At 46.2% G+C, this 27,523-nt stretch overlaps 1 protein-coding gene across 4 annotated transcripts; it reads right to left on the bottom strand.

Annotated features, from left to right (window-relative positions):
- Positions 1 to 1,014: 1,014 nt before the first annotated feature.
- Positions 1,015 to 26,760, bottom strand: LOC141933869 (beta-galactosidase-1-like protein 2). 4 transcript variants are annotated; one of them, XM_074848961.1, is made up of 20 exons: positions 26,633 to 26,730; positions 23,478 to 23,537; positions 22,006 to 22,203; positions 21,338 to 21,406; positions 20,926 to 21,021; positions 19,337 to 19,445; positions 18,934 to 19,026; positions 15,955 to 16,036; positions 12,939 to 13,003; positions 10,579 to 10,663; positions 9,381 to 9,518; positions 8,908 to 8,988; positions 8,577 to 8,683; positions 8,030 to 8,176; positions 7,553 to 7,624; positions 6,542 to 6,620; positions 5,219 to 5,306; positions 3,284 to 3,398; positions 2,222 to 2,338; positions 1,015 to 1,743 (listed from the first exon to the last, which is right to left on the bottom strand). In XM_074848961.1, exons 1-20 carry the CDS (start codon positions 26,713 to 26,715, stop codon positions 1,657 to 1,659), a joined length of 1,971 nt encoding a protein of 656 aa, XP_074705062.1. In that variant the 5' UTR covers positions 26,716 to 26,730; the 3' UTR covers positions 1,015 to 1,656. The 4 variants fall into 4 exon arrangements, with proteins under 4 accessions (XP_074705062.1, XP_074705063.1, XP_074705064.1 ...); XM_074848962.1 differs by lacking the exon at positions 23,478 to 23,537 and having other exon boundaries at positions 26,633 to 26,760; XM_074848963.1 differs by lacking the exon at positions 3,284 to 3,398.
- Positions 26,761 to 27,523: the final 763 nt, after the last annotated feature.

Consider the following 27,523-nt stretch of genomic DNA (forward strand, 5'->3'; position numbering starts at 1 on the left):
CTCCAGCAGATTTATTCTGTTATTGTCCTAGCCTCCCAAGTCCACTTCAGTCTGCAAACCCTAGCGTGGAAAGAGACATTTTTAAAGGACTACAAAGTTTTCATACCATTTAAACAGTTTCCAACTGACGTCCTCTCCTAGCTGCATGTTTTGTTTCACTAATCTTAATTCCAGTCCCTGCTGGGTTGCAACCTTCCCTCCTTGGAAGGAAATACCTTCCAGAAAAATGCAAAGGATCGAGTCCTGAACACAAGCCTGCATATACGCTCCACTCTCCTCAAAGTTGGTCACACGAGCCTGGGCCCTTCCAACTTGCTACCGTGGTCCCTGGGAGCAGAGAGACGCATGGTCAGTAAGACCAGCTCTGGCCAGGATGGAGGGTATTACAGCTGCACTGTCTGTTCTCAGTTTTAAACAAACTGTATTTAAATTTGTTAAATAAAATTATGGTTTCTAAGAGCCAGAATACCCCGCAACTCCATTATCAGAGACAGTGCGCATGTTTGGTGTTTCTCTCATAGCCTGAACCGTCTGGTTACTGGAACAGAAAGCAGGGGCTGAGCGACTTCTCGGGGATTCTGAACAGATGCGCAGCTTGAATTTGATCTCTTCCTCTCCCTAAAGAGATGGCAGCTCCTCAGTGACTGCGGAGCTGGTGAGTTTAAAAAAAAAAAAAGTCATGTTTTCCTAAATCCTGTGTTTCTGTTTTGAGGGACAAAAAGAAAACGGGACCCAAGATCCCAAGAATTTACAGCAGGTTTAAGTAAAAGTTATGGATGTGCTCTCCCATTTGCAACTGTGTGTGCAACCCCTTTACTTCTGTCCCAACCCAAATGTGATCCCTGCTCATTTTACAAGGGGGAATTTAACCTTTAGGTGCTTCAGCGAGAGCAGGGGTGGAGGGATGACTGGAAGACTAACTTGTCCTTTTCTCCTCCTGCACCTCCTCCTTGGAAGTTCTCATTCCTGCCTGGCTTGAAACATGCTGATATATCTGATAGAGGACAAAACACATTTCACTTTTTAGAACTTTTTTTTTTTTTTTCTCCTTTTTGAGAGAGAGACAACCTCCATAGTAAAATTTAGTGGAAAAAAAGCTCGAATTAATGTCACTTGACAACCACCCTGGCTTCCAACAAGTAATGGCCTCTTTGCAGAGCGAGTTGTTAAATTCTGCCTGGAAGCACCACAAAATGGTTTTCCACACCTGGTTACTCACATGTTCACCGACTATTTTCCCTCTATCTAATTATAAAAACGAGGTGGCCAGTAATAACACATTTTTAAAGTCACTGGAGAGCTGAGCTCAGCTTTCAGTTCAGATGGCTTCAGTTCTTTCTCTGTCTGTCTCTCTCTCTCCCCTGCCTCCAGCACCTTTTTACTCCCCCACATTCACCAGACGGTCCATAACATCATGCGCAGCCACCCGAGCTGTGAGTCCTCCGTAGTGCAGGGAGATGAGCGTCCACATCCATCTAGGAAACAATGGACTCTGGTTCCTTCGGGGCCCATCCTCTCTTCTGAACTTACTGCCAAAGAGCAAATCCTTTACCTGGGTCTAGTAGAAATTAAGATGCCCAAGTGCCTGGGCCATCGTGTCCCAGACATGCAACCAGGAGTATTCAAGATGAACCAAACATGGGAAAGAAGGTCTCATCAGTCCACGTACTGGGTTCTTCCTAAATAAGGTATGTCAACAGACTGTATTATCCGTCCTGCAGTGCGTTCTTCAAAAATGACAATCTGCAGAGGAGAGGGATCTATAAAGTTCCTTCATACAAAGGCTGAGTTACTTTAAACATTTTTAGGAGGAAAAGGCATGCGATCACAGCAGGGGAAGGAAGCATCATTTAAAGAGATCAATCAATATGAGTCTGAACAGTAACTGTGATTCTTCTTCAGCACCACATGATGCAGAAAGTGAACCAGCATCAAATCAGGTTTGTCTTGATTTTGAACTTGATGCAGTGCTTTGAAGTTTAGCTGCCATCCTCGTTCGTGTCTTAATGGCTGTCAGAGCCACAGTCAGCTTTAGAGCAGCACCTTCCCCAATTTTCACAGATCTTAGGAGATAACAGTCTCCTTCCTCTCTACTGCGCTGGTTTTCAGCCAGAGGTAGGTAATTAATCTACTGTATGTGTCTAGCTCTTTGGGACATGACTCAGAGCAGGATCCTTAATAATACCAACAAGCAAAGAGAAATCCCACCAAAGCCTCTCACCTCGTTGCTCCCTTTCCATAACCAGGGGCCAGGAAGGTAGAGTGTTTCCTGAGGTCCAATTTTCCAGTAGCGGCCCAGGTTCTGACCGTTGACAAACACAACTCCTTTTTCCCAGCCCTAGAATCAAGCCAGCACACAGAATTACTGATGCAGCTGTATTGCCCAGTTAGCATCCCCACAGGAAACTAAGTCTACTTTCACACTTGCGTTCTTTCAGGCCACTTTCTGCAGGTTTTCTGCTTGCTTTTCCTGTGCCTGACACCACTGACATTTAAGTAAGCCCTGTTGAACAGGAGTTATCCTTAACGTACTAATTAAAAGGATAAAGCTTTCAAAAACGTGCAATTCATGATTCATGCTTGTACAGGAAACTTCATCCTTTTGAACAGGCATATCTTTATTTCTTCCCAAGCACAGAGTATCTCCCCTCACCTATTTCCCAGGTGACAGAAGTACTGTATTGGTACTGACTAGCGTAACTTACAACAAAGCATAAATGGAAAAGTGAGTACAATAATGATTGGCATGAACCGTGGCTCTAAGGGAGCGAAATTGGAGGAGAAAATTGAACAATACTTCATATCACATCTTAAGTTCTATGCAAGAGCAGCAATCTTCCACAGAAGGAAGATGTGAACACTAACTCTCACGCCATGGCCACAAAGAAGCGACTCTTTCCATATCACATTGAGGAGGCAGGGATAAAACTAGTGCCTTTGCTTTTTTTTTTTTTTGGTGCCCTTTACTCCTCTGCAACTAGAAAAGAAATAGCATTTTTATGTCAGTGAAAAAGACTTAACCGTTCATTAGCAGCTCTGCAGGGTCAGTACTGCACATGTTTTCTCATCAGGATCACTACAGACTGAACAGAATTACCGGCCAGCTTGAGAAGACTTCTACACCCTCAAAGTAATTCTCTTTCTCTGAGATCAGAGGAAGACTGCAAAACTCCAGACTACAAGACAGAGCTCAGTCAGAGCTATTACACGAGTGTCTTTCTAACCAGCTTCTTAAAAAATCTTGCTCGAGAAAAAATAAGGGGGAAAGAAAAATAGGACTCGCCTGTAGCTTCAAGAAAGTGTCCTGTGGCTGATGCTCTATCCACAGCCTTCCACGAAAAAAAGCTGGACCGACAAAGTAATCTGGGACTGCGCTCCACCCAGCAGTATGTCGCAAGCTGTAAGAGAAGGACCAAACGGAGCAGGGAAGCACCAGGCAGCACTGAGAGACACAACACTGGTCTCAGGATCATTTCAAATCGCTGCTTACCATGGCAGGTGGATGTTGTTACAACAAAGTTGCTATTTCCTTGCATGCCTGAAATGTCAAGCAGCTGCTTTCTAGTGGTAGGGCCTAAAGGTAATATTCTTCACGCTGCAAAGGGACGAAGTGTTTATCTCCTGTAAACACTCAAGGCAAGCACCTAGCTGATCTCTCCCCGTCACTTAAGATGAGTGTACTGGTGGTACATGTCTCAGTCTTCATTATCCTATGCTTGCCACATCACTGATAGGCCAATTTCTGGTACAAGAAAAGGATATATGGGGCTATCACCATCTCTAGTACTTTACAGCAATGTAAAAAACCTCTGCTTTATGTGGGCTGCTGAAGTGCTGGTCCTCCTTCAGATACGACAGGGCCACGGTGCCAGCTTTAAATGCATGTGGCTCGCACAGGCTAAAGGAAAACCTGCAGAATTGGTAGGATTCAACACAGACATTCCTGCCGAGGAATGCAAACCCATCCTTGCAAGTCTGCAGTAATTGGGGGCAATCTGGCATTATTTCTTACCCGTGGAAACAATTAGGGGCCAAACAGAAGAGAAAATACGAGTGTAAAAGTCCCACGGAAGCCTTGAGCTTCTGTCAGAACATGTTTCTCCCAGCCCTTACAAACTGCACTTGGATTCAGGGAAGTTATTGATCCAGTGCAGCTCGACTGCTACCGAATTACTCAACTGAAAGCCCACGACAGTTCCTTTCACAACACCACGCACTCCATCCTCCTGCGCAGCGACTGTGAGCTGATGGTGTTTCATTGCTACCGGTCACCTGCCAGTACCCTACTGCAGTGCTGACTAATCTGGCTTTTCTTTGGGCATGGCAGTGTGCTTCCTTTAATGTTCCTCACTGAAAACACTCTTCTCAAACCCTGCAGGCCAAGGTTAGGCAAGTTACCCCAGCAATAAGAATCCTTCAGGTAGCTCCCCCCAGCACCTAAGAGCGTCCTTAGAAATTTCAAAATGTAGACTTTTTTGCCTTTTAAAAGCCATTTCAGTTTAATACGGCCCCTCCCTCCTTCCTACACAAGCTGAGGGAGCTGTGATATCTTGGGGGATGCAGATGTGTTACTTTCTGGTATTAACAACATAACTGAAAACAGTCTCTCTGGATTGTGGCAAGAGTCCAGAGGGCATCTGTTGCCTTAAACGTTTGCTGAGGTTTTCTGTATCTACTAACAGAGGCTCCTTAACTTACCCCTGCTAAATTTCTTTTTCAGTCTTTCTTGAATTAAAGCAAAATAACTTAAAAGAGAGGAAGCCATCTGGACTTGTTAATGTACTATTAGTAGCTTCCTAGAATTAATCTGTCCCTTGCGAGTTTGAATTACTAAATATATCAGCCATATTGCTAATTTCAAGAAAGACACAAACTTCTCCCACATGTGGGTGTGCTGGGACCCACCCCTTTGGGTAAGCCGTGCTTTTACCTACCCGATCTAACCCTGCTGCGCAGGCTGTGAGGAAGGAAGTCTTTAAATCCTCCACAGTGGGAATACATTTCACACCTAAATAATGGTATGGATAAGGCAGCACCATTTTCTGCACTATTTCAGGCAAAGATATCAGTAAGGAATTTATCAGTGCAAAAACCCACTTACCTGCTTTTACCTTGTGTTGCCTTTCTGATACATTTAACTGCTACCTATTAAGATTTTGTACTGATGGTAAACAGTTGGTTTCAAACGAGGAAGAAAACATTTCTAAATCCCACAAACCTTTTCATGAAGCCAGGTTTCATCTCCAAACTGTAAATCTTGAAGTTCCTCAAGGGGGTTTTATTCAGGAAGACGTCACCAATTAAGCCTGCAAGAGCAATGGGGGTAATGAAGAGTTGAAAAACAGCTAAAGCTGATAGATTTTCCTATTTGAGTGCGAGGAACAGCAGGAGATGGAAAGCAGCCACATTCTGCAATGGAATTAGAGTCCATATGGTCCCATTGCTCAGCCAGATTGAGTGGGGAACATTACTATACTTTGGCCTCTCCAATCTCTCCTTTGCTTCAACTCACCAAGCCGTTAAACACCCTCCAAGCAGAAAACATTGTTGGCACACGCAGCAGATGGGGTTTTGTTGTTATTGTTGTCTTTTAGTTAGCTGTCCATGTATAGATTTTTTTTTAAAGCAGTAAATCAGTTACTTCTCTAATAGGCACAGCAAAATATAACACGGGCAAGCACTAATGTCCAGTGCTGATCCAGTGCTTTTCATCCAAGGATCTTAAGACACCTTAATAAGTAATTTTCCCTTTAGCACTCTCTTGTTAGATAAAGTTATTCTCCATGTAGCAGGCAAAGCCTGGGTCCTAATCCAGCCTCCTAATTACAGGACTGCAGTTGAGACTGCCTAAGCAGAACAGAGGCTTTATGCACCTCTTCTGCAGTAAACTAAAATTAGTACAGTCACGTGCTAACTCCATTAGTCTATTTTGTATAGTTTTTGCATACAGTTCCCCACTAAAATAGAATCCTGGGGTTTTGACCTCTTCCAGCTCCACAATTGTGTGTGATAAGACTCGAACATTTTAGTAAATTCTGCTCAACAGGATGCAATTCATTCCTCCTGATACTGTGTGAATTTTTAAATGCTGTGATCCTCCAAAAATCAAACCCCCGGGGGAAAACACGGATTAAAAAAGGTATTTTCCTTCTCTTCCTGTGAAGTAACATGCTCACAGAGCAAGAGAAAAGGTACCCTAACATCACCTAGCAAATGTAGAGCAGAATAAGATTCACTTAGTGATTCACTTGGGTGTAGCTGTCCCCTATAAAATAAGGAGCCTCGATGCAAGCCATCAAGCAGCCACTGCTTTTCATCTACGATCGCTCCAGAGAGGGGCTGATGAACTGTGTTTTTTAACAAGTTCCCTCCGTCACACCATCTCCCACCGACTCCCAGATGGTAGTTTTGGCTAGCACTACGGTAGCTGTACTGGGTCTTCAGTTTGGTTCTGTGTAAAGCACACAAGAAAGACAGTTCTACAGTGTTTTAAACTCCGAGAACTATCTAGGACAGTTGGAGAGCAAAGAACTTCACTTACCTTTCCTCTGTTCATTCAGTGCCAGCCCATAATTGACACGCCCGCGGTTCTCTACCAAGAGTCTTAGCTGCCTGAATCCCTGTAAAAAACAAAAAAAAAAGAAGAGCATCAGCTGGACCAGTGCGCAGCATGTGCTGTATCAGCCCTAGTGCTTGGTTAACAGAGGTCAGCAGAGGTGTTTGAGAGGGGAGGTGGCACCAATACCTTTGGCAATTGCGATTTATCCGTTCTGGATCATGTGACAGAACAGTGTCGCCGTACCTTATGCAAACACTTACGCTACTGAGGAACTCTCAGCTTTTTCATAAAAGTTTTCCTTCTTTATTTTTTTTTTTCTGTTGAAGTTTTAAGTACCGTTTTGATATCACCCACAGAGCCAGAAATGGAGTTTGACATAGTACAGGCTTATTTCATACAGCTCTCCCACAAAGTCATAAGAACAGCTAGTATATCCACCCACTCACCTACTCCTAGGAGCCACGCACAGCTCTGCTGACACGCCTTCAATCAATCTACTACTCTCACTGCCAACTTCTGCCAGGGTAAGACCGCTCTCAGAGCTAAAGAGAGACATTCCCCCGCCTTTCATCTGAGACCCAAAAGATGCAAAATCCCCCAAACCCCCTTAAAACCTGCTTTGTGCTAAGGAAGATGAAGCCTACACGGACTTAATCTGCACAAATCGGGTACTCCATGTCTACAGTTGTGGGTGTGGCAGGAAGGCTGGCAAATTGTGCACCGCAAGGACTACGATGACTTGTATTTTCTCCATGGAAAAGTATTCAAAAACCATTCTCAATGGCAAACAGTAACTTGGCAGTGAAATCACACTGTATTTCACTAATAAAATAGTGTCTAATTAGGGTGTAACAACCGTTCCCTGTGTCAGGCTACCGTGGCAGCTAGTTAAACAGATTAGGTGGGAGGTGCCTTCCTGAGAGCGCTGTCTCTTTAGCAGTCTCAGTTCTGTTATCCACATACCATTGCTGTGAACAACCTCCAATTAGTTACCTGTCCTTCAGGAAGGGAGAGCTCCACGCTGTTGTAGTCCAGCTCACCAACATACATGGTGTTTACAAACACCTGCAGAACAGAGCACAAAAGAGGAGAGCAACTTCTCATCAACTGTACTATAATCACGTGTTGCATAGCTTACTGGAGTTGGTTTTGGGGAGGAAATGGTCTCTACTTGAATCCAGAACTCAGCATCCGTAACTGTGTCACTGATTCAGTCTAGGTGGGGAAAAAAGAATCACATTTCTCAGAACATTCAATATTCTGAAGTATCATAAATTTTAGCAGGCTGGAACCTCAAGCTGATTTACAAATGATAAGGGGTGGTTGGGGCTTAGCTGAGACTCGAAAAGAGCAAATCACAATTCTAATCTAAAAATTCACATTTTCCTTCACGGCTGACCCACTTCCTGCCTAGCTGCCAAGACCAAAGCATTTACATCTGACTGCAGTCAGTCACCCTCTGCTCCTCACCTGTGCTCGGTCACGGACATGGTCCCTTGAATGCAGATGTCCACCACCAAATATAACAGTCTCGTAGAGCACATATCCATAGGACTGCCCGCTGCTATCATTTAGATGCAGATTCTCCATGTTAATAGGAAACTCTGACTTAATGGGCTGCAAAGGAGAAACAAATTTAACGGCAGAAGTAGCCTCTTGGCATTGACAGGCCACACAGAGGCAATTAATTTAAGACAGGTGTTCTGCTCTGCCACAGGTTACATTTACCCTGTAAGCCTCCAGAGTGTTCCAACCTGAATCACCTTATGCCTCTATGAAAGCTACAGCAGTAAGGACAAGGTACCAGAAAATGGAGCCAAGGCCTTGCAACACTGGAATTCCGAGAACAGAAGTAGCAGCAGAAAAGGTGAGACAAAGATTTGCCTCCTTCGCATATCCTTGACAAAACATTCCCCAACCTTACCCTCATGGGGTAACAACCAGCACACTCATTGCCTTTTCCACCTAAGAGGTGATGTCTTTTAGTACCCAGCAGCATTAAAATTGGTAGTACTACCTGTAAAAGAGATGGTAACACATCCCAGAGAGAGATATATTGATGCAACAGGATTGCACCATATGATGCCTTGCTTTCAATCATGGGAGGGAGAGGAAGAGGCTGGCCTGTGATGCAAAAAAGAAAGATGAAACAGCTACTTCAGATGCAAAAAGCCAGCACAGATTTAAGGCCCCTCCAGGCCTCCTTTGGTCCTCCCTCCCACTTTCTGGAAAAAGCACCCAGTCAACCAACCAGAGCCACAGGGCTCCAGCAGAAGGGCCAGTTTAAACAAGTCTCTGCTTTAACACTGTAGGTAGAACAGTGTTTTGGTTCTTGCATTTATAATTACCAATGATCATGCTGAAGAGTTGTCGGAGCTTGAAAAATTTGGATGTATAGTCTCCAGCCTCTGTCAGCACAGCGTCGTAATCTGAAAAAGAAGCACATATGTTTCAAAAAACATACAGCAGCTCTGGGACAGCCTTCATGTACACTGTCGTCAAAGTAGTAAAAGCCCAAGACACAGTTTTCTTGGCACTGTCTATATTATGGAAACCTGTACATTTTTATCTGTGTGAATGTAGCTAGACAAGCACAGAGTTGCTTAATTTGGAGAAGAGCCACTCACTGAGGAGCAACATACTTCGAGAGATCTAATTTGCACGTATTCAGAACTTCACACGAGATAAAGTCAACAATTAACTATTTTAACAAAGGGCTGCTGGGATGAAAAGAGCTTTGCGGTACAATTTGACTTGGTAAAATTAAACACCAGAACTGTATCCTGGATCACCATCTTCAGGGCAGTGAAAGAAAACTCACCGTAACTGGTGACATCTGACTTGTATTCGTCGGCCTCCAAAGCACCGTTCATGAAGCCGAAGTTGGTGCCTCCGTGAAACATGTAGAGATTGATGGATGCTCCTAATTTGAGGATGCTTGCTACAGTATTCACCATTTCTGTAAAGGAAGGGCAGTGCCAGGAAGGTCACAGACCAAGAAGCAAGGCTAATGCTCTTCCAGTAACTCAAGCAGATGCAAACATTCTGCTCCTTGTCAGTCACACCTGGGTAGTTACAGTGATTCGTGCTGTGATTTGTGTTTTGCCCTCAGTAAGGGCAGCACATCTGCTGACGTATCGGGACATATCCATACATTCATACATACCTCTCCTATAGCTGAAAAAGGGTAAAGCTCATGCACTTGAGGAGGAATTTTGCTTTTAAGCAGAGGAGCTGTAAGGACTACTCAGTCAGACTCCTAAACTCAACACACTAATGACCCAATTACAAAGACAATTGCAGGAGGATGAGAAAGTCATTAAAAGTCTTACATAGCTCTGTTTTCACTGTACTTTAGATGCCCTGGAGGTTCTGGGGTTGTTGGGTGGGGTTTTTTTCAGTACTAATCTTCCATCCTAACGAGCTTTTAAACTGGAAAAAACCTGATACTTTTCAGAAGGTGCTATACTTGCAAGAGGCTTAAATTCATCATATTCCCACAAAAGGTAAAATAATCCTCTCTTAATGAGGAGTGTTTACGCACTAGACAAGTAATGCCGTTATGATGGAGGTTTCACAAAACTTGTGACAGTTCTACAAAATGCAAATAAAGTCTTCACAGGATTTAGATTAGCTCAGGAGACGAAACAGATGATTTAAATCACCGGGCTGCATTTTTTAAAATCAACCTAGGGTAGCACAAGGCCTTAGGACACATTGACACTAATAACTTAAGGGGTTTGGCGCTCTGCACACCCCACAGAGTTCGTCTCCGAGAAATAAAAAGATAATTTTTTTTTTTTTTTTTTAAAAAGAGCTGCTGTTTACTAACACTACTAAAGAAAATCCAAGGCACGGCAATGTGACCCACTCACTGAGAGATTATTCATTTACAAAGACTCACACAAAACAAAGGTTACAGCAGGACAGAAAATTTGAGAAAGCAGTATGTAATTTCTCCACGACTGTTTGCTGAGCAATAAACCCCCCTATCTACAAGAACAGTCTATGGTGCTCACCGTCTGCATCAAAGACATAGTGAGGGCCTCCCCAGTTATCAAACCACCCGGTCCAATACTCCATCACCATCTTTGGCTGACCTCTCTGTATCAAAACAAAACCAAAGGGTTAAAATGGAGACAGGGCAGTCTTGCACTCATCCCTATTTTCTAGGGAAGCATTGTTCAAACGCAGCTTGGCAATGTGGTTTGAAAGAGGGTGTTCTTCTCCTATTGGCATAAAAAAAAAAAGCAGCTAAGGAGCCCTGGACAAGTAAAGAACAAGATGCTGTGGGCCAGTGATGCCCAGAACAGGCAAGCAAAGCAGCAGAGAAGTCCTCTGCTAGGCACAAAGCAAAAACCACAGCACACAATCAGGTGATACCAAACAGTTCTGGATACTGTTGTTCGGTAGAGCTGTTGCAGAAAGACAAACCAACTGTCACTGTTTAGCTTCTGCTAGAAATACAGATTTATAAATGTCTGCTTATCAGCTACACCACTGCCAGCTGAGAGTTTGCAGGTGCACCGCAGCCAGAGCTTGCCAAGGTAGGAACAGCAGACCTTAGCGGCTTAATGCCTTTTTAATGCCGCATATGGTGTTGGCAGGAAGGAATTAGCCTTTGCAGGAATTAGGTCTTCATTAAAACGACTCTGCACACAGAGCAATTGCTTCCCATTTGTTGCTGCTTGCCAGCTCCCTTTGCTCCTGCAGAATTCCACCCGGCCCCATCACACCGGACAGGACAACATGTGCTCAGCCTGGCTGGCACTCCGTCCTCACGGTATTTATTTCAAGTCAAGGCAATTTTGTCCTTTATTTGAGAGGGGCTTTATCTGATGCCACATGAAATGGCCACGGTAAGTGGCATTAAAGAAACTCGTGTTTCATTAAGAGAAAACAACTGCAGGTGCTGTAATAATCTAATTGTTCCAGGTTCAGACCAGCTCTTGGAAATATGTTTTTCATCAATCCATCCGCAGTAAACTAGTCAAAGAGGGAGTTTTATCACCCTCTGAAATAAGAGATTGTAACAAGGAAAAGATAACATAGCTGCATAATCCTTACAAATATGAATGACAGGCTTCTTATCTTGTAATCAGTGAGTGTGGCAAAGGAGGAGCTGCTTTTATTGGGCCACGTTACATTTGGGTATTCAGTTGGTGGGGAAGGTGCCTCCTTCTGTTCGTTTGCAGGGTTTGGGGAATTTTGTAAGGCCTAAAGAAGGCAAAAGCACAATGCAGCAGAGCCCCTTTTGCCTGTGCAGGAAAAGAAAACAAATTAAAGCTGTAGGATTCAACGTTCAGCATGCCAGCAGCAAGGTTTCTTTTCACAGTACAAGCAAAAGCCAAAGGAAAGGATCAGAAGAGGATCGATCACGGCCTGGGGCACAGGTCAGTTGTTCACATCCTTCCAGGCTGGTATTTGGAGCAAGCAGAGCAACAAGAGGAAGAAGAGGACAGAGAATGCAAACAGAGAGAGAGCCTATCACCAAAAACCAAAACTTGTTATTCCCTCGCTACTTCCTCATCACACAGTCAAGATGCTTTTAGCATCAAACGTTCATGAGGCAATTCCCTACCCCTGATTCCCATCTCTGACAGCACAGGACGCTGTTAAAGACACGCAAGCGACACCCTGAAGTCAAATGTTTTTCCACAGTGAGCGCTGTTAAATGCCAGGTAGGCTGGGCTGCGGAGAGGGCAGGAAGAGCCTGGGACTGCACTGTGTGGAAGGAGTTTTGTGAAGTTACTGTGGAATCATATCTGAAATCAAAGTGTTCCTCTGATCAGTTCTGCTGCAGATCTTTGCCGAAATAGGGCCAAATGCCTAATGGAGCCAATACTCACTTCTGCACAGCATGCCGTTAATACAACTTCACATATCTACACTCTGTATGAGGTGCTGGAGATGACTGAAACACCCATCACAGTGTTCCCGGCAAGAACTGGGGGAAGGCACTTGAAGGCTACAGTTTTTCAATCATGCTCTTGACGGCATCCACAGCACCAGGGTAAAAGAGTTTGGGAAAGAGACGACTGAACTTCAAGACAGAGGTCTGACAGTTGCAAAGTGAGATGCTACTGGGTATCAACACTGAAAAGTGTGAAGAAATCTATCCCTAACAGCTAAACACAGGCCACAAGGCACAGCTGAAGGCCTTTAAGAAGGCACTGGATAACAGCCTACTTAAAATCTCCTTCACTTTCCAGAGAAATCATCCTAAGTATTTTCACTGATTCCAGAAGGATTTGGCCTAATGAGAAGGAAGCCCAAGCATTTGTTCCAAAAAAGCCCCAAACCAAAACAGACTACGAGCACTTCATTTCTAATGCTGTCCTGGAAAAATCTAGGTGAACAAAGTTTTTCTGCATCTTACCTGTACTGTGTCCAGGTATTTCAGTAGCCCAGGTTCCAGTTTCTGGAAGTTAACAGTGGCCAGTGCTGTTGGGAAAAGAAAAAGCTTTTATTAATTGACTCACATACAAAAGGCCTAGGGAACCATCTCCTTGGGCATCAGCCCAGCACAAGTCAGGGGGAACCGGAGCATCTTCTGAACCACCAATACAACCTCCTCGGGAATTTCCCATCAAAGTCTGCACTTAGTATGCAGAATCTAATGGGACCACAGCACAGAGAGGAATACTTGCAGGCCACCTTTTTAGCTCTAACGTTCAGAGATACTAGAAAGAGCATCAGAGCAGCTCATGGGGTGTCACAAGCTTTAATTAGAGGCTGTAAAGCACTTGGAGATCCTCAGATAAAAGGCACCACATAAAGGCAAACTTATTATTAGAAAGTCATATCTAGATGCCACACTGATCTCCCAGGCTTTAGCTGCAGGAATCGCTACCCAGGCAATATCTTGCAGCTTGTCATGTCTGTGGAGGTGGGCGAGAGAAACCACAGTACAAGTGAACCAGATAGAAATTGTAATTGGAAGACTTATCTGTGCTTCTGCCCTGTGCAGCACGGGGGAACCAGCAACTAGTCTGTGTGTGCTGCATGTAGAGCGAAAGTCGCTGCACGATCTTCAAGCACTGGCGTGGGAAGACCCATCTGCAGGTCCTGATGCATTAGAAGACACTAATCTGGCATCAGTGTCCCAGCCCCTGGTACATTTTTGAACCATTTTCATACTTTTCTAGCCCTCGGTCACGCTGATGATCTTTCTCCCAAGAAACTTTAAAAATGCAGGAGCAATGATACAATTGTGTATTAAAACTTGACTTCTTACAAGAGAGACGGTATCAAATCCAGCCCCAGTTGTGTCAGAGCTCTTCAAACAGAATATTTACAGAAGCAAAACCTCACTCCTCACTATTTATACCTCGATTTTAATAGGCTGACCTACGTAGTGGGCTGAGGTGAAGAATCTGGCACAGGCAAACGTGGTGGGAAAACAAAATAAAACGTGGATTTAGCATTGATGTAATACATTGGTTGGCAATCCTGAAGGCGAACGTGCCCAATTCTGCTCTTCATGCAGATTAACAGCACACCATTGAAAATGGTGTAAAGGTGCAGAGAACCAGTCCCCAGAGCCTTATTCATCCTTTCCACAGTAGGTAGTTTTCACATACACACAGCTTTCCGCCATGGTGCTTCAGCCATGGCCTGGAGGGAAAGCAGAGTTTTTATTTTGTCACCTATCAGCTCCCAGAAGGGCTGTACCAGGTCAGATTAGAGCCACCCAGTTTGGGATTGTGGCCCCCGAGCGTGCCCGTGAAGGGAGGAGGATTGCAGAAGCTGCACAGGTACTGAGAGATCAGACTGACTGCTCCCGGCAGGAACGGCAACCTACAAATGCTTCTTGGAAAGAAATCTGCTGATGAACAGAATAAAGAAAACCACAGAATCACTGCATTCGTTTTCAACTCCAGTATGGGGTCTTCTCTCTGTTTTCTTACACATTTCTACAGTGGATTTTGTTCTCTCTCTTTTAGGGCTTTCATTAACCACCTTGCCGCTATACCGCTTTGAGCCCTAGTTATTCCACGCATCTGATTACTTGACATGTTGACTCTAATGAGCAGATTGTTATGACATCTAAAAGGCAAATTGGTATCAAAGAGCTCTCAGCATGAGACATGCTGGAAAAGACAACTGCAAAGAACAAGCTCTGAGGCAGGAGACATTCCCTCCCTCCAAAGATGGTGAGGGCTAGACAGGCGTTTCCACAGCAGCCCCTCTGCACGTCGGGTTGCTGGCAGGGAGAGAGTGACTCTGTGTGGTCAAGGCTGGAAAAGGCTGCACACCAAAAAAATACAGCTGAGAAGACCACCGTACTGGTGAAGGCCCACGGAGTTACTGAATTTGTCCCTCTCATACTGTCATATAAAAACAAAAGGAGGGAAAAGTCTTTTCCCTTCAATCATCTCCATCCCTGAGATTAGAAAATTAACAGTATTTACAACTGAGCGATGACAGGAGCACTCAAAGACTGCACCCGGCAAACACTTCATTCAGGGAAGCAATTACTACTCAGGCAGACAACTGGCAGGAACACAGGAGAGATCAGAGGCCAAATACGTAGTAAATCTCAGCTGAACTGGATCTGGAAAGCTGAAAATCAGTATCACGCTATGCCCCAACCAGTCAGATTTAGGGCACAGTGAAACTCAAACAGCTGTACCTCCATTTCCTCACAGTGAAAAGCAGGAGGGGTGCTAAGCAGCATTTTTGAACACTGAATAGAATTACACTTTTTACAAGGGAAAGGGAAAATGGACATCCTTTTGCATTATGCACATCTGATACCCTCCTTTACCTCCCTACCACAGGCTGTACACCCCAGAGCAAGCTCGCTGAGAAGACAGGGCTGCCCTGCAAACTACTGCTAAATTTACAGAATATTAAATTTCAAGGTTTTGATGGACTTTTTTTTTCTTATCTTTTTAATTGGAAAGCAGGTATCTTAGGAATAAGTTATTACTATTGGTAATTGCTGAGGTACTTGTTTAATATCTACTCTAATGAAGCAATAAGAAGTAGTATTTTCAGCCTTTTAATCTGGTGGAAGAAACCATCAAGAAATGCTAGGTGCTGCCATCTCTTGACTAACCTCATTGGGAAGTAGATGCCCAATAGCAGACAGAAGGCAGCAAGGTATTTAGTCTGCACACACTTAACATCCTTGAAAGCAGAGGGACTGCCTCCCCACGGAGCTATCCTGCTGTCACCGTGTTACACCTTATGTCAAAAAACCCACTCTAAACCTTTTTGGGAAGGGACTGGGTTTGTTCTGCGTGTATACCAACCATCCTTCCCAAAACCAGAACACAGATAACGGGTGCAGCGTGGCGAACAAAGCGTACTGCTCTCCTTCAAAGGCTACGTTTCACCAGCTGCCCCAGACAAAGAGCATCTTACCTCGCTCGCCTACAGACACATACCTCCTTCCACCAAGCCAAACGACAGCCCGTTCTTGTTGTCGGAGGTCATTAACAGTTCTACAATCCCTCTGTTTAACAGGGCCTAAATTAAAGAGAGGAAAAGCCATTGTGTTAACAGCCCCAGTTTAGTATTTGTCAGGATATTAAAGCACTAAAGTACATTATCACCTCCTCTGGGGAGAGCTTGAAACTGGTAGTGGCTTGGTAAGAAATATTATTCCTGTGACATCTCCCATTCCTCCTGAAGCTTCCCTGCCTACTTTTTCCAGCTTAAAGACAACTGAAAAATCTTATTTTATTTGAGAAAGCTGGATCGGTTTCTCACTGATGCATGAAACTTCAGGATTTTATCTTCCTCTTCTGAGATCAGTTTAATAAATAGCTCCACTGCTTTCCATCAAAAGAGGGCTTCAGGTGGAAGAAGAGAAAGAAAAGCAGCTCACCCTTCCTGACTGTCTCACAATGGAAGCTGAAAGGAAAAAATAGCTGGTTTGCCCGTGAATGCCACCGCAGGACAGCTCAGGTACCCATGCTCTTGAACAGTCAAGTCTGGATGAATTTACTGGTTCTTTAGTATCACAGCACTGTACAAAATAGCACGCTAAGGTTTTTTAAATGCATATGCACACACAAGGTTCTTCCCATTAGGATTGTTCTCTTAACAGTTGTTTTTTTACACAACAGCAGCTAATGTTTGAAGGAGAGATTAGGAAATCCTAGTTGCAGATTAACCCCTCTTTTCACTGCCTGCATTGGAAGTCACTCCTTCAGCTTCAAGGAGCTTTGAAAACAAACCTTCCGTCTCTTAGTTATAAATTATTAACTCTAAAATGGTGATAACGACACACCAGCTCACACAGGAGTCACCTGTGTCGTGCACCAACTGGTTAGTGTCTGCTGTGTGTTTAAAGAAACCTCTGTGTATCGCACAGGCCCACACACCCCGTGAACAAAGAGCAGATCTGAGCATTACACACAGTCCCCATGAGAGAAGCGTCACAACACAGAGTTTAAAGACAAGCCCAGAGTTAAGACAACCTGGTTAATTTATGAACCCATCATCACTAAATCGATACCTGAACAGAGGCTGGAATCTTGACAAAATTCAGCTACTGGGGGAACTGGAATTTCTAACGAATTTTATTAAGATAATTCTTCGAGCACTGCATTAACACTAAGTTTCTTCCCTCCTTTTGAATATAAGTGCAAAATGGAGAAACGGCAGAGAGCTGCCACACATTGAAATGCATTACAGGATTTCAGGGTGCAGCAGAGAAACCAGGAATAGAAACAGCGTCTGAGGCAGACACAGGTGTGTGCTCAGCTAATCCCAGCTCATGCCCTGTGTGGGGAGGGAGGTGCCAATACACCCCTTCACGGCCTTCACGTTTTGGAAGGCAAAGGCACTGCACCCAAAAGAGGGAGATAAGGACGGGGATTTCTGGTTTTGTATGAGTTGTGGGGTTTTTAATGGGTATATTAATTCCAGGAAGAATTGCAACATTATCACACAAGCCAGAGGCAGATCGAATTAATCAACTTGCCACATTCAAAGCTCAAGGCCCAAACCAGAACAAAGACTAGGAGCTCCACCTCACATTAGATCCCACTCCAACCAAAAAAAGGAAGCCCTGCAAATCCTGCTTTCCCACATTTTCATCTTTAACCACTATAATATATTTCCTCAGATGTGAGCTGCACACAGTACCTGAATATGACTAAACAGCACTGCAAAAATACACCAACCGGCCTGGCAAAGAAATCTGTTCTGACAAGTCCGTAAAACATCACAAGCTCTTTCATCACTGAGATATGGAGAAGCAAGCACAGAGTCGACACGCTGTTCAGACACAACAGAGTCTCTGTGCCCCATTCGTTTAGGGCTCCAAAAGCTGTTTGCTTATATGCTCGTCACTGGTGGGACACAGGGAGGGAAACTACGTAGATAAAACAATTCTGACATTACCCGTTCACACTGGCAATTAACTCTCTAACTTGTTCATGTGTACACTTCATATTTAACCTTCTAAGCCGTGTTAAATCACTCCACGAGATGGAGTTAGTGCAGGAGCAGGCACCGCTCTAAGCAGATTAGGACTCCTGCCACACAATTTATTTGGTTGAAGAGTTTCTCTATACCTTGAGCAGTGGGACAACCTGAGCCTGAGCTAACCTCAGGGTGAAGCTGGGGTATCCTAAGAGTTTCCAAAGGATCTGATAATGCTGTAGCAGAAAAGCAGGGAACATACACTTTATAGCACGTACACACCACCGGATGGGTGACCGCTCTCAAGCGCAGCAGCACTTTTAAGCATTCAGTGAGAAGAAATTAAACAACGACCCTTGTAAGACACACTGCAGATCCTGTAAACTGTCTGCCTTGCAATTGTACTGGGGGCAAACGAACAGGTCAGATGCACGTTAGATCCACCAGGATACCCTGGCCTCTCTGGGCACTGGCCAACTCATTACCATTCAGTGCAGAGGCAGGAGCCAGGGCAGAGTCTAGTCTCTGTTTGACAAGAATAAGGGAGGCATTAGGCAAGTTAACTTGCCTGATGCCAAGCTCCAGATTACACAGGTTTAGGAGAGGGCTGGCGGCTTGTTCACATAAAGCTTCCTCCCAGGAAAGTCAACAAGGACTAAGAGAAACCCTTCTCTAACGTCATCTAAGAGAAGCAAAACAGGACCAGCAGGAGAGAGCTTCTTCAAGGCCAGCTATGTTTTACAGATACTTCCCCACTTCCCTATCACCCTCTTCTCTGGAAGAACATGGGCTTATCAGTGTTGAGAGGGTCATATGCCATCTCTTCCACTCCAGGAGGAAACATCAAGGGAAATGCAGCTAGATTGTGCACTGATGTTTTCAAGGGTTTCTGAAGCTATGCTCAAAAGTTATTCAGAAGAAAGAAAATACTATAAGGAAGGTGGCTTACGAGAAAGATTCACCACAGAAACAAGTAAACGTGCCAACATTACCATTTTAACATAGGACATGTAGTTTGGGTCTTTGGCGTAGGAACCATATTCATTCTCCACTTGCACTGCAATGATGGGACCTCCTTTCTTGTACTGTTGGGAACAAAAAGGAGAAGTTGTTCACCATGATTTCTAACCAGAGAGAATGATATCACAGGGGCACTGCCTTGCAGGAAAGATGCACAAGTCTCAGACGGACTCAGCTCCACCCTCTCTTCCTCCCAAAGTCTATGCATAACCAAACGGACAGATCTGGAGAGCTGACACAGACAACTTCAGTCCATACTGGTTCCTAAAGCGAAGCTGGTAGGTTTGTTACTGCCTCGACCTGCTGCTGTTACACACAGCTCACAGTGCAGACAGTCCCCACGTGTGGACAGAGAGAGTGAGGGATTGTACTTGCCTGCAGAGGGACGACAACAGGCATTAGGTGATCAAAATAGGCATCCACAGCTTCTGTGAAGCCCTTGTACGTTGTCCTCAGTTGCATCTCTGGATCTTGCAGTAGCCAACTATGAGAAAAGCAGCAAACAGAATCTGAGTCTCCTGTCCAGTCAAAGCTGCCAGAGGCACCACCACCCACCGGCACCGAGTCACAGCTGGGCAGGAATCACTGATCTTTCAGTGCGGGTACGGACATGGCGAGCCGGTGCAGGACACCGTGTGAGGGTGTCTACCACACACCTGCAAATGAGCCCAGGCTGCAACTGCCAAGCTGTTCCCCTTCTTTTTGTTCTGTGTTTGGGGCCTAAGCTCATTTCATTAACTCTCCCAATCAGATTTCAAGGGCTAAACTTACCACTCTAAAGGTTACTCTGGAATTCCCTGCATCCCCAAGGGCACTCTACAACCAAGTGCTCCCTCATAAAACCCCAATCATCGCTCAAAACAAAGTTTCTGGTAATTGTTCCCATGGTTTCTACTGCTGATTTACAAGACACAGTTTGATGGTTTGGGGTTAACACAGAAAAGAGCAATTTGTTTAAGAGCAGAACAACGTAGTGCTATAACAATTTAAGCAGAGTGAGCTTGTACCTTCCTTGTCTCTGCAAAAGGAGGTGTTAACTAATAGTGATTCCAGAGGTCTGAAAGACTCAACTCCTGTATGCTATATGCAGCTCGGTGGACTTACAAAATCATCGCCTCTTTATCTGTAAAATGAGAATAGTACTGTTGCTCTTTATCAGAATCTTTTATCTAATAAAAAAAAAATAGGTGGGCGATGTGGCAACAACTGACAATAACTTCTCATAATCTGATGTAGAGCGAGCTACTGCCTCTGGTCACAAGTAGCCACGCTCTCGTGAGCAAGTCCCTGTCACACCTTCACAGTGCTGCACCTGAACCCTCTGATGCCAAAGGCGTGCTGGAAAATTAAAAGATTAAAAGAAATAATCCCCAAATTTTGTCAAGTGTCTCCACTGAGGTTTACGCTCTGTGAAGGTAAGGGCAACAAGCAGTGTGTAACCTGGCACTGGTTCCACTGGGATCTAGTAACCAGGCAAGTCTCAATGCTGGTGTGTTCAACTGGGCTCTCAAGGCCTCTTACCCACAGGCCAGAAAAGTGATGGGTCTTTATCACTGCCAGCCCTATAATACATATGTTCTAGCAGGGCTTCTAAAATGGACCTGAGATGAAGCAAATTTTTACATCAAGCTGCAAATACTACTGTTCGTATTACACTGAGAAAACTGGGTTTCCCCAATTCAATTTTCTTGCTGTAACCATTATGCCACAACACAATTATTATTTTGAAGAATAACCACTCAAAAAAAATCCTGGTTGCGGGCTTACTATCTGTACTGCTGAGGAGAGCTCAGTAACACAACAAGTATTCACCCGCTTTGGGGAGACAGAAAATAAATATTCCCATCTAACAGCCAGACATTCTAAATCTTTGAAGGAGGCTCAACTGTATGATCAGGGGGTTTGCTCTGTTTTATTTCCACGGTCTCAAACGCTTGCCTCAACTGCACTATTTACACACTGACCTGGGCAGGCCACCGAGGTCCCATTCGGAGCAGATGTAAGGTCCAGGACGCAGAATCACCCACAGTCCATTTTTAGCTGCCAGCAAAAGGAAGGCCCTAGAGATCCAGACAGCGTAATTATTGTCTGACTACAGAATCCCTACACCATGCACACCAATCACCATGAAATTTCAGTACCAAAACCAGAAGAGGATTGCTGGATGAAGCAACTAGACTGGATCTAGCAACTAGTATTAAATCTGTAAGTCCCCAGGACTCCAGAAAGCAGGGGAAGGAACGAGAGTCTCCACTGCCTGGTCAAGGCACAGGCTTCACTTCAGAAGCTGGAAATTACATCTTCATCCAGAACCGACACGCACACCCTCCCCTCAAAACAGAAGTATTGAATAATAGAGCTGTCTGTACCACATACTCTAGATCCAGGTTTTGACTGAAGTCAAACTTCCCTCTTTCTTGCTCATGGAGGTTCCACGGCACGTACCTGAAATGCAGAGTTAGGGCAGTGGAGGTCAAGGGCTGAAAAGGGCACTGCGTTTGTGAAGCACAGAAAAAAGCCTCTGCACTCCCTTTGTTAGTCAGTAACAGATGCAGAGATTACTGCATGTACAGATTACAACTGTCTATTTGCATGTTATTTGTGGCTTTCTTTCATTTTTCTGACAAGTCCTTACTTCGTGGCACTCTCTCCTGTACTCTGCAATATCTGAGTTCCACAAGACCATCACACGTGGTCGCTCTCTAGGTATAGATTTCATTCTCCAAACCAGAGCAATTTCTAAATCACAGCCGTGCTGAAGGACTGTTTCAGCACCACACCCTTCCTCACTGGGTCAGCATTACGAAGGCACTTTCCCAGGACATCTGACAGACATCTGTCCCAGTCGGTATTTGAGGATACAGCAGCATGTGATGGTTAAAGAAAACCTGAATCTACCCTTTTCTGTCTCTTTTCTCATAACAAGTACAGGCAGACATTGTTATGGCCCACTGGAACTAACAACAAAGTCCTACCAACTTCTGTGGAAGAGGGGAGAGGCTACAAGGAACGTGTGACAGAGCCGAGGGAGTGGGGACACTTACGTCGTGAGGGTGTTTAAGCCACATGCTTTCATCTTAAGCATGCGGTCTTCCCAGTACTCCCTGGGGACTCGGAAATAGTGCATCGAACCCCCAAAGATGCGGAAAGGCATGCCTTCCAGCAGGAACTGCGAGTTTTCTGTCTGCAAGCCTAGGGTCCTCCCCCATAACCGCAGAGGGATCAGCTCACTCCAGTTAAACCTAGAGGGGAAACAGAGAGACATATGAGCATCCCATCTCTGGTAAAGAAATCTGTGCTTACCATAAAGAAATGTGACCCCCTAAGAGAGGCTGCTCACTTCACCCTACCTGGCAGGACGTGCTCTGACCTTCCTACTTCTTAAGCAAACCACTGTCATATAGAGCATATAGATTTTTCAGAAGACTGTAAAACAGATGGAAGATCTGCCCAAGATGTGTATTTAATACTCATTTCACTAGCAGCTTCCATCCCGAATGCCCCGAGCCACTCTGCCATACTCCACAACTGAGATGTAGCACTACTCAGGCAGAGATCATCAAACTAACTTGCTGAAAATACAAGATGGGCAAGTTTTCACTCAATCCTAGCAAACGCTTTCGGCGCTTTCGTAACTTATGAAATGCAGGATCTGCCTGTTTTGCAGTAGGATGACATACGCTGGCTGATTTCCAGATCCTCGCTCCAGCAGCGGCTACGTTTCAGTATTGCTGCCCTGGATGTCTTGTGGTCTCTGAAACCTTCCAACTCAAGCCATGGAAAAAATAAAGAACCCTCATCTGCTCGCTGTGAACAGAGAATCTTCTCCTAAATTTAATGAAACTCCCTGGATTATATTCATCACTCAGGAAAGACTAAGTCACAAACTTACCTCTGCCTGGATCACTGCTTGTACTAACTCCTTCAGATGTTATTTGTCAAAAGAACCAGAGCAAAGGGGATACCAGGTTCCACAGCACTTACCAGCTTGAGTACTCTATCACAGCTCCACTCGGGTCGGTTCCTGCATGTAGGAAACTACTTCCTACTGCCTTACGTGACTCCCCAGTTCATTTTGGCTGAACCAAGAACACACGTTACCAACTAGTCCAGATCCAAGGCAGTTACACTGCCTCCGTCAGACCCTCCCAGCTCCACAACTCTGAATACACAAAGGAGTTAGACAATAGCAGCTTGTTCCTCTGAGACGTTATCACAGCCAGATGCAAGGGATGGATTCCCGTCTCGAGAAAGCAAGTGTGACCCACGCATTTGAGAGAAATGTCACATTCAGAGAAGAGGGAAATACCTGAGCCTCCGGCTGTTTTCTACACTACGTGTAGAGCGGGTATTAGCAGAGGGGGAGGACTTCTCAGAACTCACAGCTTATGGGGATTGCTAACCAGGAGCCTGAAGCGATTACCTGGCCTCCGACACAAGACAAGGAGACTACAAAGGAACTAAATCTAAGGCTTCCAGGATACTGCACGGGCTGGCTGACAAGCACAGCGGGTACCTGTGTAGCACATCATTCTCACAGGACTCTGAAACAATCGGCAGCAGGCATGGGTAATACCTGGAAAAGGAAGTCTAGATTAGATATTCACTGCCTTCAGTCAGAGAGCACTCACACGCATTTATTGTCAAACCCTTTCCAAAAAAATAGTGCTGAGCATGGGGATTTTAACATATCCCGTTCAGAACGTGGTGCAGGAATAGCAGAGCTTTTATGATTTTTTGAGCGCAGCTCAAAGTAGGAGAAATAAGCACGAAATACCTAACTGCCATATTTAAAGGGTGACTGCCTGAATAGGAACAGGATAAAAAAATGCCCATCTACGCAAGAAAGTAGGTACAGGCAGAGAGTGATGACGTGAGGCTGGGAAACAGCAGCATTGCTCCCAAACAATTACTGTGATTTTTACCAGCAGGAAAGGTGGTTCTCAATCCACGCAGAGGATATCCTATGGCTCCCTGCCCCTCTCTTCTGCTAGAACTGCATCTCACACAGACTGCAACTTCTGCAAATCAGATCCTGAAACTGCAGCTATACCTACTTCTGTTGCTTGGTGGCAAGCCAGAGGCGGAAAGCTCAAAGGAGTCTGGAGACACAAAACTCTTAATTTGTAAAGATTAGGTTGGAAAATACCTAAATTTCCAATTTGTTTCTGAGCTAGGTAAGGCTCTAAATCACCCCTGCACACAACAGTACTGCCTAACTGCCACTGGTGCCAGAATGAAGGCTGTACATAGCCAGATAAAAATAAACAAATCACTTAAGCTTATCTTCTTAATCCTGGGCATAACTTAGTTGGCACGTTTCCATCAAGCTTCCTGCCTTAAAACTCCCTGGCTCCAGTGTTTTTTCTCACCAAGGACTGGTAGGAATCTCCCAGGCTCCCAATATTTTCAACACATTATGCTAGATATCCTGAAACCCACATCTCTCACTACGATCTGTTCAAGCAACTTCTGAAAAAAACTTCTGTGACTCAGCAGAACTTCAGCCCGTTACCCTCGATTTCCACAGCTCAAAGTCCACCACTCTGTGCTATCTCTTGAGAGCAATGTATAGCTCCCAGTATATTTTTTTCACTTCTACAATGACAGCACAGATTGCAAAGAATCCTTTTTTGTCTTTGCTAAAGGTTACTGGCCTACTTTGTCCCTCTGTATCCATTTCCTCCCTGCTTCAGGAATTTGAAAAAAAAAAAAAATAGCATTACATTACCAAGTTGCCCTGAAACAGAAGCATCAAAATTAGGTTGGACAAGTCAGTCCTTAATGAAACAACCTGCCTTTATAAGACGTTAAGTTGAAGTGCAAAACACTCCACGCGGAATAGGAAAGTCGCAGTTAACTGCTAAACCAGACAGCTACACTAAGGCATTTGTGCCTGTAAAACAAAAGCCTAGCTGAAGTCCTCTCCGCATGAGATACAAGATTTAGATTTGGTGTTGGTCTACCACATCCCCGGACCAGCTGGGAGAAAAAGCCAACAGAAAAGAAAGTCAAAACAAGGGAAGAAGCATGGAGACCATTAGGTTGTTTTGCCAATACTAAAGGACGCGCTTCAGAGGACGAGGGACTTTACAGTTAATCCCTGAGCTCTGCTTAGACCTGCCTCAGAGAGCTTTGCTGTTTATTCTGGGCTTCCTCTGCCCAGGGAAAAGTGAAAGCTCTGAGTTACCTTCACTCACGGCTCGCTGTCTTGCGGCAACCGAGGTGCTGTGTCGGTCAGACAAGCCCCAGGTGCACCCTGACCACGGCTGGATAACGACCGCTGCGATCTGTGGTGCCGTTTATTCTCGGGTGACCCGGGCCACGGGGAGAAACACCGGCTACCGACGGATAGGGTGGTTTATAGATACACTCTTACAGGAGACAGCCTTCTGTGCTTTTATCAGGTATCGGCTTGCAATAAGCCTCTGCTAAAAATGCATGTGGCACAAACCCAAGACCAGCTCTAAAAGAATTTTGCTTCTAATTATGCAAAGATTTATCAAGGCTTTTCTATAGCTCTGAGGATCAGGTAACTTCCCACTATGAATTTAAGAACCCATTATAAAACATCGAAGGTATAAAAAGGATGAGAGTGGTAACAAAGAACATCTTCCCTTGCTTGAATATTACCTCAGCACTTTGCTGTCAGGGACCGAAGAGCTTCTGTCACTTGGCACAGAGAAGCTACTCTGCAGACTGGCTACAACACGAGTCCAGGAAAGAGCATCGCCCCCAAAACGGGATCTAAACCACACAGATTTAAGTTAGAACCTTGAATAACTTTTGGTTACTCCAGGTGGGCTACAGAGGAACGGCTGTTGGCCCTGAGAGTACAAACGGGACCAGGAGAAGAAAGTCAAGGCTGTTGCGAAAGGGGAGCTGGACCCCACGGCGTGCTGCAGCCCGGCTCTCCGGGTACCCCCCTGCTCGGTCGGCGTGGGGACATGGGCAGGGAAGAGCCAGTCCTGGAATGGGCTGGAGCGAGAGGGAAGCAGCTCCGGTGCGAGCACGTCAGAGCCAGCTCAGGGATGGGTGAGATGAGACGGAGCGATCGATGGGCACCGGGATGCGGTGATGTAGAGCCTCACCAGGGCGAGCACTCGCCTAACAGAGACTCTGATTTATGGCGCTGGCAATCGGCCTTTCCATATCCGTACTTTTTATGATAGATGAGAAGTTGTGTAAATTACATGGAACGTTTATTTCAAGCTTTTAAATCATTTCTACGTGGAGGCAGCTTTACTCTCTCCGGTCCTTCCCACGCTCCCGTCCTGCTGGAGGAAAGCTCTCCGCCAGTGACTGATGGGGAGCGCTGCGCCGGCTTTCCCTCTGCGTTCCGATAAGAAAAGATATTTCGATTTTATCGAGCCTGGCTCGCCGTAAATTAATTTTCCAGGCAGCGAGAGGATAGCACAAAGTGAATCGCCGTTTTCCCGGTACCAGCAGCCCCCGGGTTCCATTCAGGCGCAGCTGCTCTCCACACCAAACCCCGGTCACGGCGGCAGGCCTGCGCTCGGGAGAGCGCCCGCAGCCCTGCGAGCCCGCCCTGCCCCGGCCCGACCGCCCTGGGGAGCGGGGGGAGCCCGCCTGCCGCCCCGGGGGATGCCCCGCCACCGGGGCGCGACCCCCGCCACCCCCGCGGCGCGGCGGGGCCGTCCCGGCTCTCACCTGCGCAGCAGCAGCCACAGCACGAAGACGAGGAGCGCGACGCCCCCGAAGCGCCGCTGCCGCCGCCCGCCGCATGGCCACATGGCGGCCGCCCCCGCCGCCGCCGCCGCCCTGGCCCCGGCCCCGGCCCCGGCCCGCCGGCCCCCGCCGCCTCGCCCCGCCCCGCCGCTCGCCATTGGCCGCCCGCCGCCGCGCTCCGCCCCCTGCCCCCTCCGGCGCCTCCGATTGGTCGTCACCCACCCGCCCGCAGGGTGGGGCGAGGGCGCGGGCGCTGCCGATTGGCGGCGCTTGTGCCCGTCATGAGGCGGCGGGGCCGGCGGCAGGTACCGGGCGCTGGGGGCCCGCGGCCGCTCCCCTCCCTCCCCGACACCGGCCTCGGCGCGGCCCCGCGCCCGCCGCGGGGAGCCCCCTCACCCCGCCGCCGGGCAGGCGCTACCGCCGCCTCGCTGAGGTAACGGCCTGGCGCGCCTGTCCCCTCAGGCCGCCTCCCGCCCTGCCCCTGAGGGCACCCCGCGGCGCCCGGGACGGCGTCTGCCCCGCCCGAGGCGTGAGCGCTGAGGGTTTAACCTGCCCCCCTGCTGAGGGAGGAGACCTCAGGGCCTGCCGATGGCCTCTTGACGCCTAGCCCAGCCCGAGATCGAGAAACACCCACGTCTGCCGCTCACGCTCTGTCCTCTCCCTTCCCTGCCATGTACTGAGAGAAACGAGGAGCTGGTTCATTCAAGAGGTTAACAGAGACCCTGTAAGTAAAAAAAACCACCTCAGAAACTGAACTTTTTTGCAATCCCCTGCTTCAGAAAGCTCCTCTGGTTAAATACCTGAAGCAAATTAGACTCAGAATCATTCAGGTTGGAAAAGACCCTTGGGATCATCGAGTCCAACCAATCACAA

Source organism: Strix aluco, chromosome 23, assembly GCF_031877795.1.
Source record: "Strix aluco isolate bStrAlu1 chromosome 23, bStrAlu1.hap1, whole genome shotgun sequence".
Taxonomy (NCBI): Eukaryota; Metazoa; Chordata; class Aves; order Strigiformes; family Strigidae; genus Strix; species Strix aluco.